Source organism: Petromyzon marinus, chromosome 7 (assembly GCF_048934315.1).
Source record: "Petromyzon marinus isolate PM22_M1 ecotype Great Lakes invasive population chromosome 7, UKy_Petmar_22M1.pri1.0, whole genome shotgun sequence".
NCBI lineage: Eukaryota > Metazoa > Chordata > Hyperoartia > Petromyzontiformes > Petromyzontidae > Petromyzon > Petromyzon marinus.
Window position 1 is genome coordinate 4,836,329 of NC_133673.1, and position 14,807 is coordinate 4,851,135.

Here is a 14,807-nt window from a genome sequence, read left to right on the forward strand (position 1 = left end):
TACCAAGCTGTTCAGACGAAGGGAAGTCGAGGATTGGTTCCCCAGAGCTGAAGTTGGCCATTGCCAGGAATCAAACTTAAGTTCTTTGATTCATTGTGCAGGAAAAAAAAACACTTGGTTACCCAGGAAAGCTTCGCTTGAGTCTCAAAACTCTGTATTCGGCAGGTCCTACCACCTGATGACGACCGTTTGTGTTATGGTCGAAACGTCGTGAGAATTTTTATTGTTTTATATATAATTTATTATTTTATTGTTGCCCTTCAACGTGACTCTACCGAAAGAGCTAAGTATATGCATAGGTCCTACCAAGTTTTTTGCAGTAGGCTGCGATGCTGCTACTGTGTGTAATCCATATTGAGTAATTTTCAGGCATTATTTTAGCACTGGGATGTTTGACCAACACTTGTTATAGTGTATTAATTATTATTTTTAGCTATGGGAGGAAACCTATGGAGAATATAAGGAGAGCGTACAAACTCTACACAGGAAGGAGCACCAGTGTTTGGAATTGAACCCAGGGCTCCTTTGTGTGAGTCACTAGGGTTACCATTGTGCAACGTTATTTTTGTTGAGCTCAATTCGAAACAAGAAAATACTCATCCGATTGCCGAGAAGAAGCCAAAAGCACACAAATTATTACATAGTCTTTTTTTATAGCATTTTAAAAGCGTCACTCACAATCTCGGTACATTTCTTTATTTCCCTATTCAACTCAGCATGTGTACGTTGGAATGCACCATTTAATCATTTAAACTGCTGCATGATTATGTAATAAAATGTCATCTTACTTGCAATCGCGTGTAATATTTCGCTTTTAATCATATGCGGTACGACGTATGTGATGCACAGCAATACATACAATATATTTTCCTTGATATTCATAACAGCAACACATCACCAGTATTGTGATGTTACCTTTAAAATACAAAAGAAATTACTGATGTAGGACTTGTTATAAAGCACTTGTTTGAATCTTGGTGTGAGAAAATCGTGCTGTAAAAGGTTTGCCTACAGGGCATACTTATGTAAAATTAGCAGTAAAACGTTACCAATTAAATACATGTCAACAGTTGAATTGGTCTCAACAAACATATCGTACAATTATTATTTACGCCCCTAGGAAAACCACACTGAGCCGTAAGACTCTTTTTTGCAGGAGGGTTCTGCATTCGGGTTTTTTTTATATCAAGATGCTTTCAGCCAATGAACGAGTGTTTTTATTGTACAAGTGCACCCGGAGAAAACCCACGTGTGCACAAGGCGGTAACACCCCATCCTCGTACAGATGGAAACAGATAGCGATGAGTCAACGTGCTGTACTGCCCTCTCCTGCGAGCCAGGGTATGACGCCTCTTCGACACCCAGTGCTGGATCTCAGGCGTGTGCCACAGCTTGCCTGGCTGAAAATGTTATTATATAAAAATGCATTGTATGGAAAACGTATCACAAAAATGCTAATTTGTAAAAAAAAAAAAATCTACATGCTCTTGAAGACCATATGTTGATTAGATTATTCATCTTAATGCAAGTTATTTTCATCAAACGTGTGTATATTTTTTTCACTAACGATTTTTTTTTCCTTCCAATATGCTGGGCCCAAATCTTCCCAAGGTCTTTCTAAATCAGAGTGAAACAAGCAAAGGAAAAGAATCCTAGAAATATACAAGCCAAGGGCAAGGCATTTTACCACTGTTGACGAACATCTGCGCTGGGACAATAACTTCACGTGACAGCTCACGGTGGAGTTCACGCAGGGACGGCAGAACAAAGGCACGCGTTACCGCGATGTGACTCTAGCCATTGCCTTGCATCGGCAGCAATGCCTCTCGATGTCATACACGCATCTCGACATTCATCCATCACGGCCAACCCATTTCTTCAGTGACTATACCCTGTCCCCTTTGGTCAGAAGATTATGCCACTGTGAGTTATTGTGGAATATGCCACGGGACTTCTGCAGGGCAGAGTGTGGAAGGGCGCATTTGATATTAATCGCATGGGATGAGGCTCAGTCAAGTGAGGTTATTCTCAAATGCAATATCCTGGATTCTGATGTCTCTCGGAGCTCTACCCCTCACACCACACTGTGCCAGGACTTTCTGAGTTGCCATGGCGACAGCGGATGTTGTTTCATTGGCTGAGCGTGGTGTGATTGGTAGACTAGGTCAATGGTTAGGGGTGAATCTGGAGAACATTAATGAGGATAAGTTAAATCTGCAGATATGCCCTCATTTGCATATTGTTCACTTTTCTAAATAACACTGTCATTTAAGCTCATGTCACATTATTGCCTTCAAATTTAAACATGACCGGAATTGCATTCGGTTAACAGTCAAAACATTTTAATAATTGAGTAGGCGAATATACTAAATAAATTGCTAAATTCTCTTGAGTAAATGGTTCTGCAGATTATAAAACATTGCCCTTTTAAATTAGCCTGTTGGCCAAGATTCAGAAGTCAGAACAAAATTTCCTCGTCTCTCTTAAACACTTTTTAACTCGACCAAACAATACCTGACCTTTCATTTGCCGTTCATAAACCTGCAGCCTGGAATGCATCACAGTCTGTGAAACGCCATTGGGATGAATAACATTGACAATTGGGCCAGCAAAGTTGGTCACACATAATAAGTTCAACAATAGCTGACATAAGCACCATAACATAGTTAATAGCTGAGCAGAAAACAAATCTTTGAAAATCAAACTCAGCCACAGTCTGTACTGCTACTGCTCAGCAATGTCAATTTCACCCACATCATTTGGGACATTTTCAAAGAGAGGCCTTATTCGATTGTGTCCAATGGATAACCAATTGGAGCAGAACTCTGGACAAGGGCAAAAGCTCAGCAGAGTTATGGCAACATTTAACCAACCTAAATGAACATGCAACCCACAAAACAAATGCAGGCCATTTTATTTATTTAGGAATATAGTAATACTTGGCAATGCAGTGGTTGTCCACTTCACCACTCAACTCCTGGCTCCTGGCTACAGGACAAAGTGCCACTATAATGATGATAACATATAAATCATATCCCTTTGTCAATTCTCGACTGGATGAGGGCATCCCCACACCGTGTCGGTCGTGGGGGTTGTTTGACCATACTTCACCACGTTAGGGATCGGTTCAGATGTCGCAACCCACGTGGAGCAGTGCCTGCGAATTAAACTCGCTGTGCTAACCACTGCGCCACCGCTCCACCCTGCCACCATTATGGCTATCAAAGTCCTCGACGTGTGCTTACGAGTTCCGTGGAGAAGCTCCCATGATGCACCGCGGGTCACGAAGTCGCCCATGTAACGGGGCTTTCAACCCTTGTGAATGGTGTTGACAGCACCCCAGCGTAATTGTGATGTCACGAGATGTTACTATGACGGTAACAACTCAAATTAATATGGCCATGACTTTCAATTCTTATTAACAAAGATTCAAACCGATTTTCGACACCCCATGACATTCATCTAAGACTTTTTCGTTTTTTGGATTGCATTTTACGTTAGGTTTTGCATTTTTCCATCATCACACTTTGGGACTATTGCCAAACCAAAAAATCCGTTACGAGTCAGACCTCCCATAAGGCAATCCCATTGAACATTTCAACATATCCACATCACATACGCTTCCTGTCTTTTTGGATTTCAATGGTGGGTTTGTTCTGCTTCAATCTCTCAAGGGTATTACTGAATTATCTGCCGCCTTTTTTATTATTATTATAATTTTGAGCTCTCAGAATACTACAGCCATTTCATTATTTCAAAGGTCTTCTCCTAGACTGTGATAAAGAACAGAAGTAATAAAATAATAACACTGGCTTTGCTAATTATTTATTTTTTTAATGTAGAAAAAAAATATTCTTTATTTTTATATGGCATATTTAACATGTAATAGTGTATTTATTACCTGGGCGAAACCTTTATTTATAAACATATATTTACGTTTTTATTTCTATCTTGGACTTTCTTACGTTCCACAGCAAGGTATAATAAGTAAGCTTGTTACAATTCTTATGCACACGAAAAGAGTGTATTTGGCAAACAAGAAACTTTAATTGTCACTCATTACATTTTTGGTACAGGCTTTCCATGTTTATTGTAATATTGCCTTTGAATTAAAATGCAGTATTGCAAATCTTTAAATACTTTAATTTGACTCAAAATGTATCTGTTACCAATTGAACACTACATCACGTACGTAAAACAAAAGGAAAACTAAGTGCTTTCAAAGCATGCTAAGAAAACCTTAGCATGTGTGTCTAATTAAGGTAACTAAATATATATGCAGAGATCAAAATAAAGTATACAAATTAATTCCATGTCATACTTTCACCTCTTAATTTCGGCAGTTTTTTCACACGAGTTGAGCCTGTATTATACAACCAGTGTTTAATGAAATCGTTATCTATTGGAGAGAGCTATTTACAATGATAGCTTCCAGATGTGAAGTAAGATGATCGTGGATTGCCTCCATGTGTGTTGAATGTAATCAACAAAAACGTTACTCGTTAAAATGTACTTAGTTACTCTAAATATTTGCTGTTACCGAAAATGTTAAAAAGGTCTATTTCGGTAACATTACACACGATTAAATTGGATACCCAGAGAGGAAAAAAAACCTAATAAAAATGGTAAATAAATCCCTAGCGTCCAAGTAACGGTGCGACAGCACGCTTGGACAAAATTTCCACTCATTTGTACAATCAGCCACCGTACAAATACATTCTATACACAATAAATTAAAACGCAATTGCACACGACACAGCTTCGAAGCTAGTTGTGATTTTAAAAAATATATCCTCGTCGATTCGTTATCTGTGGTGGGCCCCGTGGCAGTTGCACGCGGCGAGCAGAGATGCGTCGACGAGGCTTCAATCGATTCCCCGGAACAAACAAATCGCAAAGATCATGGCGAAGAGCTGGGGAGAGAAACAGACACAGAAGCACGGAGAATCAGTGACAACGGGAATTCACGGTGTTCACGCCTGGGTGAAAATAATGAAAGCAGGTAAATATGGAGCGCGTGTGTGCCAATCAACCCGGTGGTGTGTGACCTTGTTTAAAGGGGGAGGAGGCGGACGACACAAACACTCGGGGCGGGCACTACACTTGTCAATGCACGCAGATTTTAAATGAACGTGAACCACTAAACAGAGTGAATAACGATACAAACTGCTTGTGTCTATCCTGCATCCTGCTCCATATGATGGTAGTCTGTGATGCCCATAGCTTAATTGTATCGGGGGCTCGGTCCCATCCAGAACTCCCCCTCCGTCCCCACCAACGTTATGGGGCTCGTATGTGTGGGTACACAAAATCGTAGCGTTATGATCTTGGTGAACAGGGATTGCACTAACCATGATGCCACATCGCTCCACAGCGATTGGAATAACTCTTAAAACATATTCATATGAATTGCAATTTTGGCATCACGGAAATCTTATCAAATGTGATTTTGTGCATTTAGCTACTCTTGCAATGCATGGTTCTAGAGTGTCAGACAGTGGCAATCATTAGGCTCATGCGTCGATGCATATGTGCGTGTGTTGGGTGCTATGGACTCTCGGTGAAAGTTATTAATGCTAATTAACATTTATGACACTAATCCGAAACAATCTCAATGCCACACTCAGCGGTGGTGCGGATGTGTCTGAAATGTGTCACGGTGGGGGAATGTCAGTACCTCTATGGCCAACACTCCGATGCCAACCGCCCCGACCACGTACACGTACATTTGGAACGATTTCAGCATGGTTAGGTAGCAGCCCTGTGGACACGGTGCATAGTTAAGCAACCTTGCAGAAATGCACACAGTGGGTTCTGTTCATGAATTACATGCAAATCGCATTGGGCTGTTCCAGGCTAACTCATGCTACGGAGAAGCCATCTCATGCTGGGTTGTGAGCCCAGCGACACGCCACCATAGCGAATGCAATCCCACTGTGTCATAGCTCCTGGTTACACAACAGCTTCGAGACGCGAAAGTGCAAAGCCAGCTTACTGAAGTTCCATTTCATCCCTGTTCTGGGAGGAAGCATGGCATGAGATATTAAATATTTCAGTCCCATAAGACGAGTTTAGAGGTAGTGCGATTTATTTTTGCACTGCACGGGATTCTGAGAAGCACTTTTAATAGATGCGTCCTCATGTCATGAGTTAAGAGCTCAAGATGAATCGCTTTGCAGTCTTAATGCACATGCAGTTCATTAATATATTAATTATTGATTTGAAGCTTTCGTGACTGCAGGAATCCATACTCCTTGGTTCTTTCGGTAATGTCACGTAGGTATAAAAAATAAAACAAAAAATATGTTTTTGTTTTATTTTTATACCTACATGACTTTGCCGAAAGAACCAAAGAGTAATATATTCATGTCAGGCAGTATACATGCGTGTGTACTCACACTTTGCCCCATCACACAGGAACTGCACTCTTTATACACGACTGGGTGGAGAGTAAGGTGGGAGATTTAAGCAGCTTGCTTAGAGGTCAAACCGGCGACCTCTGGACAGCAGACCCAGTGTGCTAACCTTTACGCCATGGTAAAATCACATTATACACACCGAATTCAGCAGATGTCAGCTATGAGCATTGTAAATGTATCTGTTTCTGCCACGTGACAGAGGCTCTTTAAAGGACGTGTAAGGGGCCGTCCATAAATGACGTCACGCGATTTTGGACGATTTTTGACCCCCCCCCCCTCGTCACACGGCGTCACAAAAAGTCAGACCCCCCCCCTCAAATATGACGTCACAAAGCTCTGCCCCCCCCCCCCCAAAACCATATTTCCATTTTGAAAATGAACCATGCTTCAAATCGCTTTAAACTATTGTCATTGTAGTGCGTATTTAATGTGGCACTGCACTCTGATGTTGTAGGAGTGTTGTTATAACAATTAGTGTTGTCATAACAATTCTATACTTATTTAAAGTTGCGCATTTTGATGTGACGTCACATTTCTCAAACACCCCCCCCCCCCTCGTCACACATCGTCACAAATGTCTGACCCCCCCCCCCCTAGGTACGTGACGCCATTTATGGACGGCCCCTAAGTGTGCCACCCTGCGCTGATAGATGCGGTGACGTCACGCAGCTCCTTTGAAGACCCCCCAATGGAAACGTCCTGCCCATGACATCGCGCCAATAGTGCAATTGGGAGAGGCACGATGGAAAATATCTCGAGGAGGCAATTTGAGAATGAAATCGTCCGCAGGGCAGGTGGAGCTCATGAGTCAGCTCAAGTGCAGGGATTTTAATGCCCCAGACCACACAGGGTGAACAGTGGCCGTCTGCTGGCCAGCAGCACACACTCGATATCTAAGTTGTCTTGTGGTTGTTGTTGTTGTTGTTTGACTTGCATCCCACTGGGATTTTTTTGCACACAGCGTTGGTGTACGGTGCTTTTTCTGGAAGATTTTAGCTGTTTTTTTCCTGGATTTTTCTGTTTGCAGTCACACATAGTCACTTTAAGATGTTTTCTTTTTCGTGTTTTTGTTTTTTGTTTGTTGCGGTTGCACCCGATTCAAGAGCCGAATGGCTCACAGGGCTATACCAAAATAAATGAAACTAAAAACGCTGCTAGGGGAGGATGAAGTCCACCCTCTGACTGGACGTCAAACCTCAAACGCTCGACAGGATGGAAATTTCCTCAGTTTAAAAGACACCGTGATGGACACAGAGAGGTGAACAGATGTTGGTGAAGGAAATTGTCACGCGCCAAAACACCCCAAATGGCCAGTGGACGAAAGACGTTGAAGACGAAGAAGAAGATAGGTACCTCTTTGTTGTAGAAGTCTGGGTCTTGGCTGAAGCACCTGGTCTTGTTGATGGAGTGGCCCTCCTGGCCGTTCATCTGCCGCTTGCAGCAGGCCTCCGGCATGGGCTGCATTTGGTAGAGCTCGTGGAAGACGGAGTCCTTCCCAAAGTCGTCCACACCACTTACTCCGCAGCATTTCAGCTGCAAACAGAGACAGGGGTGACAGGGTGGGGGATGGGGAAAAGAAAAGCTCATCGCACATCCTGAGCAGCGCTCAGTCAGCATTTACGATTTTTTTTATTGAGCTCATCTTGGGATTGCGAATCGTGTGTGTGTGTGTATGTATGATGAATTAATTTTGCACCGTATGTAGCCAGCCGTGCTAATCTGAGGTGTCATGTGGCTGGATTGTACATCATCAATTTTTATACAGTGCCAAATGTCTGGATTGTACGTTAGCTATTTTATGAAAGTTTGGGAAATGCCGAATACGATGCACATTTGTTTAACCTCCAAAAAGTAAAACAACACCGGCCTGTTTTGTTATGATTTATTTTATTTCATCAACATCGCTGAGCATTAAACGTTTTGTCAGGACCGATAATAAGGTGAACGTTTAAAACGTGCGTACAGTACGCGCACAGTTGCCCGCATTTCCTGAAAAAATATGAGGCACAGAGGTGAGGGTCATGTGTCAGCAACTAATCAGCGTAAGTGCAAGTGTAATGAGCAATACGGGGGTGTTTGGCTTAGTAATGCACAGAGGGCCATGGGTAAAATTGTACTGCAGTGCTTTATATGTGCATAGCTATGTGTCCAATGCCAAATACAATAAGTTAATGGCACGAGATCTGGCCAGGAGGCACTGTGGCTAGTGCTCGGCTCAAAATGTGATGGTTTCGAGTTCAAAGCCTGGTTCGTTGCCAACTCAACACATTAACCTTCTGGGATGGAGGAATGATACCACTTTGTGGGCTGTCTTAACAGTGATTGCTATAAGAGACTGACCCTCGTCGCAGGAATGTTCAATTTAAACCACTGGCTCTGAGCCTCAATGCTGGTGGCCACTTCTACTCTGGCTGGCGCAAGGCTCTCTGGGATAGTTTATCCCCTTCTTCTGTGTCCATGGAAGAGGGGCAGCCACCATATTGTGAGCACACACACACACACACTACACGCAGTTGCCACACAAACATACACAGCTAACAAAGACACAGATCCCCCCTATAGCATTAACAGACTTTGGGGGCAAGTGCTGTTAGCGAGCACCTATGAAGGATGGCAGGGCACAAAAGGGGACGGGTGGCCAGCACCATGCCAGGCCACCTTTGGCTCCCGAATGATGATGTTAACACACCTCACCAGGTATTCATCTGAGGCTGAGTCAACCTTGGGGGAAGGTCAGGACCGGTTCATAATAATCGTCACTGGTGTTGGCCGTGAGCGGGAATCAACCTCGGGTCACCGCTACAGAACTGCTCCCCACAGCTAATACACAAGACACAGATATTCACACCATCAGTTGCACATGCGCACAGAACACACAGTCACAGTCAACAACCTCTCTAGATGAATGCCCTCGACTCCCTTGCACAGCGCTGCTGGGACACCCCCAAATTCAAAAGTGGGGCTGTGACCCCACTCCACAGGGGTGCCACTGTGGGAAGATGTTAAGTCCCTCACCTGGTATGCAAGAGGTCGTCGGTTTGATCCCTATCCCGGATCTCGACCCTGACACCTGCAGTATATTTGGAGTTTGCATGATCTCTTTCCCCATGGTCGCGTGGATTTTTCTCCGGGTCTTATGGTTTTTCACCTCCACATTTTTGAAACATGCGCTGAGAGTATTTTGCCGCTATCAATTTCCACATGAGAAACAAATTCGTTGAGCTATCATTTGCGGCCAGGTCGCTTCTTGAAAAGATCTATATAGCTGAGTGGGCCTTACCTAGTAAAATAAATAAAAAAATACTTAAGTTGATTTTATCTGTCCGTGCTGGAATCCTCCCATATACACATCACATGTGTGGCTGGCCGTAGAGAGGCCGACATTTATAATCCAACGTTACACGTCTCAGACACGGCCGCAGCAATGTGGGGTGTGCTCGCACCGTCGTCGTTTGTGTGTATTGGGCTCATGCCTGATGGGAGGGAAGCAACTGGGCATGCCCTGATAAACGTGCTGCTCGTGCTGTCGTTTTCAGAGTAAACCCCTCATTCGAGGTCCAAACATCACACCTCCTGGCTTTGGCATTCCTCTTCCTCCTCGTCGAAGACACTGGAGCAACTGTCAACCAGATGAGAACATCACCGGCAGGCCGATGCACGCCTCTCCTTCATGATACAAGCCGCAGTAGTGCGATTGTCGCCACGCAACCCAAGCTATGGACCGTGTAGTAAACCATTGTCGTCAGTGCTCCTTCAATGGAGGAGGAAGAGCAAAACTACACAAACTCACTCTTGAAGCCTCCCGTTGTGGCTAGCAGACCTGGACATTGGCATATGCCTCCTGAACAACGTATTGCTGCCACACGCATGAATAGAATAGAAAGCCCGCTCATAATTGAAGCGCAAATACATTCAAATGCACCCAAAGGCAAATCGCAATTGGCCAGATGCGGGGCATGCAGCGCTGTCCTAACGGTTTGCAAGACGTACCTGAAGGCAAGAGGCACATTTACGGTGAAGTCTACCGCAGAGTGTTGGCAAGCGACGTTAACATTTGCCAGTCCATTGCCTTGAGTGGGTACTCTACATCTGTCGTTGGGCGGTGAATTGGAAAGCCGGAATTAGGAACGAATGGAACAAAATGTGAAGGTACAGCCCCTGCAATCGCCTTGCTCATGCCACTGTTGAAGGGAAGGTTCTCCGCGAGAGGAGGCTCTAGAGAGCCGCTGTAGAGGGGATCTTTGGGGTTTATTTTCCATGCGAGCCACGAGACTTGCAACAGGCGTACCCACAATTCACCACACGCAACCCACCGATCGATGGCGGTGTAACCCCTTTAATACTGCTTTTGGCTGAATGTTAAATCGTTGAAACGTTGCAAAGGCCGCGCGTTCATCCACGTAATTACGTCAGCCTATTATTTAAATTATTTCACATGTTTGCATAGGACATAAATTAGCCCTAAATTGCCCGTGGTGGTCACATGACACCGCGGGGTTGGGAGGGTGTGTGGGGGGAGGGGTGTAGCAGCCTCGTGCGTGTCTCTCTTCAAGTGCGTTGGTCGTCTCCGCCTTCTACTTATTAATACTCATCTATCTCACACGGGCACATGTTCCATGTCCACCAAAGTCATTGTTTCTCTCATATCTCATGTGAATGCATCTCTCTGTCTTGTCTGCATAACTTGTTTTCGTGTGGTCTTGGGACTGTTTTGTTGTTTTTGCTGCCTTGCGCAAGCTTAATAAATCGGACTTAAATGTAATGATGTATTATTTGCTCACAAATAGAGAGAGAGAGACAATTGTCTCTGTTTCACTCCTGTCGTTGTGTGTATGGTTTGTTGTTGTAACTTGCTGACCCACCCCAACTGGACATCTGAAAAACAGCTTCATAGCTCATCGGATTCCTCCACTCTAAATACACATTCTGATTCTGATCTCACACCACTACTGTTGTATCTCTCTATGCCTTGTTTTTCCTCTTCTCTCTCTCCACATCTATACAGGAATTCTCTAAATGAATTCTTATCTCATCACATATCCGCCTATTGTCTGCATATAACTGATCAATCCTGCTGTGTCCCTGCCAACAAGTATCTCTCCTCGTGGCATCTTTGTCTTTTCTCATATCGCTGTCAATCTCATCTGTTCTCCAATGATGTCTGCCTCCGCCTCGTCTCTCACCTGCCTCGCACTCTGTTAGTCATGTGCCTGACGTGTAGCTCTCACGTAAAAATGCCGCTGATGTTAGCCGTGACGGAGAATCGAACACGGGTCGCGGGGTCCACGGCGCAGTGTGCTGCACCCCTAGATACGAGTCGGTATGTCCCCATGAGAGGAAGGGGCTGGCGCTTGTGGCTCATGGCTGTGGTCATGTGTGTGCTCGTCAGCGGGTGCGGGAAAGGACAACAAATCCACGGCTGACGCGGCATACGGAGGCCTTCATCCGATGGCGAATTGAGAATGGCACTACGTATTGACAAGTACTTCACTGATTGGTCGTAGCGCTTGAACTTCGCACTGGCTCTTGTTGGGCGCTTGAGTTTTTAATGAGTCTGATGAAGTATCACATCGGTGTTCGTTCAGATAAATTATTTGAAACGAAAAACTATGGAACAATTGCTTTTATTTTACCAGGCAAGGCCCGCTGAGCTATGAAGCTCCTTTCCAGAAGCGACCTGGCCACAAATGATAGCTCAACAAAGCGGCTTGTCACGTGGAAATGTACAGCGGCCAAATACTCGAAACGGAAGTTTTTAAATGTTGGGTGAAAAAAACGGAGGAACCAGAGAAAAATCAATCCGACCACTGGGAGAACTTCAAATATACAGCAGCAGGCGTCAGGGTTGGGAACGAACCCACGACCTCCTGTATACCAGGCGAGGTACTTAACATCTCTCGCCTCTGCGGTGGTACTGCGTTGGCAGTGGTGCACTTGCACGAGCACCATTCACCTCTCCTGGCCTCTCTATTTGCCGTGAAGAAGGGCCATTGTCCGAAACGTCACCCCTTTCAAGGCCACAGCGTTATTGACGAATGTGTTGAGTTGTTTTTTTTGTGTCTAGCTTGAGTTGGCGTGCTTGCCACATCGCAGAGCGACGGGTGTGATTCTGGCCGCTCTGTGTCTCGTGACGGATGCCTGCGGGCCAGCGGAGATTTGAACGGCAAGGAGCAGCTGGATCACTTAAAGTGCTGGGCGCCCTCTGGAAATGTTACCTTAATCTCCATCAGTTACTCGGTGATGTGTGATTAGTATACAGCGCTGTGTACGTGTCTCGTTCTGCTAAAATATGAATTCATTCTGCAAAAATCTGAATTCCGTAAATCCAATCACCGTTCTCCAACTGTAACGCTCAGATGAAAGAGCACCTGCCCAAAGCATCGGGTTCTCAAAGGGTTACGGGGGTTTTATGACGTGGTTTCATGAAATCGGAGATCTTAAAGCACCTCCGATTACCATAGTTGGCTACGTACGGCGCGAACCAAGTTCAACATCCATACACAGAGCATATTTCGTCACTCCCAGCCTGCTGGATCACGAGGTGGCCAGCAGATGGCAGTGCGGCAAGTGGGTTGATCATCTGCTCTGAAACCCCAGGTTGCAAGTGTATCATTTCCAGAGCTTCCCCTAACGGCTAGCCTGACCGTAATAGGTCAATAACAAGTAAAGACAAAGTCTTTTCCTGCTCATATGTGAGACGGGGTGGCATTAACATTCGTGAAGCAGTGGGTGATATCGCCTGTTCATATTGCGTCTCAAGGATGCCATCTGTTCACTTTTCACAAACTGGTACTTGTTGAAAAAGACCTTGTCCTCCAATAAGATTCCAATTGCGTTTGTAGGGATAATAGCACGAGGCAAAGAATCAACTCGGCAAAAACTCGCGTCACTCCGTGTTAGAGAAAATAAATAAGCAGACAATGTCACATATCCATCTCCACGTAAAAAAAAAGTATTTCTTACACAACCCGCACCTCTGATTAGCACGGCTGGCTACGCACCGTGCGAAAGAAGCTCTGCATACATGCAACCCATCAGCCGCACGGCTTTCTGGGAGCGCCTAATTTCAGCAACATTGCTTCAATACAAGCAAACTCTGCAACCGATTTCGACACACGGAGTCGGGGTTGCTTGAATTACCAATCTTACAGGCATGGACCAACATTTCGAGAAAGACCTGCAGAATGAGACTACAGTACCCTCCGTAAGATAATATCTTCAAGTCACTCCTTTTATCCACGCAAAGACAGGCACCGTATACTCCCACAATCCTTGCTACAGAGAAGTGTTCCTCCCACAGCAGTCAAACGAGCAGAGACTATCAACTGACTGTGCAGTGATTAAACTTGAGAACCTCGTTAAATATCACAGGTCGCCACCTGTGATTAAAAGTCAGCAACTCAGCACTCTGACCTCATGGCACTCATTTCAAATAGCCCAGGAGAATAACGGTGCTAAGCCAAAACAGAAAAGGTGACGCGACCGGGATTTGAACTTGCAAGCTTCCGGTTGTGAGTCTAACCACAACAGGGGAAATAAACACAGCCAATGGTTACTTACACTGGCCTCAAATAACTGGGGGAGGGAATCACTGCAACCTCACTCTCTGCACATTTGTCAACGTCTGCGGTCACGGCATAGCAAACCGTAGCTCCGCGTGACCAACCGCTTTGAGCCCATGACAAAAGCGGCGGTGTAGAATGTGCGTGGCCTAATGCGACGCAGTTAATCATCACGCATCGTGGTGCACTACAGCGCTGGGAATGGAATCAGAGGCAGGCGGGCAGGTGCATTGCATTACATTTGGAGAAAAGAACGAGAAAAAAATCCGCTTGAATTTTACATACCAGAACGACGGCATTCCATTCTACAGTTTGAAAGGATTAAGGTGGCTTGGTGTTAGCTATTACCAAATGGTCATCATCTACGGAAGGATTGCCTCGTTGCTTTGGAGACAGAGAGACGTGATTCGACGTAATCCTTTATTTTTGAAAAAAAAAACAGCTTCAGAAGATGATGGGAGTCATTATTCAGTGGCCAGCGTTCGTGTCAGTAAGTGGGAGAGCAGTGGGTTCACGTGAGGCCAGGCAATACTCGGCATGCTAGCCAGTTCTGATTATTCTTTCATCATGCAAACAGGTGGCTTCATGGAGAACACTTGCCACATTAAATGAAGAAATTGGCCTAATTTCATTACAATCGTGAAATGTGAATATTTGAACGTGAACACTGTACTATCCGTGACTCCACAGAATGAAATCGCAAATTAGTGCCGAATAATTATAATTGGTAACTCAAAGCCAAATTATCTCCAAGCAATGGGTGGTGCTCATTTCTGTGGTGAAAATTCCACACTACTCTGTTAGGACAGCTGTTTCCATATTAATT

General features: G+C 44.7%; 1 protein-coding gene across 2 annotated transcripts in view; it reads right to left on the minus strand.

The window, feature by feature from the left end:
* Positions 1 to 633: 633 nt before the first annotated feature.
* TSPAN18 (tetraspanin 18) overlaps positions 634 to 14,807 on the minus strand; it is a 113,871-nt gene continuing 99,697 nt past the window's right edge. For both annotated transcript variants that reach the window (XM_032948803.2, XM_032948804.2), the window contains exons 6-8: positions 7,773 to 7,952; positions 5,678 to 5,761; positions 634 to 4,913 (exon numbers count right to left, since the gene is read on the minus strand). In XM_032948803.2, coding sequence (XP_032804694.2) covers positions 4,866 to 4,913; positions 5,678 to 5,761; positions 7,773 to 7,952 — 312 coding nt within the window. In that variant the 3' untranslated portion in view covers positions 634 to 4,865. The remainder of the gene's footprint in view (positions 4,914 to 5,677; positions 5,762 to 7,772; positions 7,953 to 14,807) is intronic.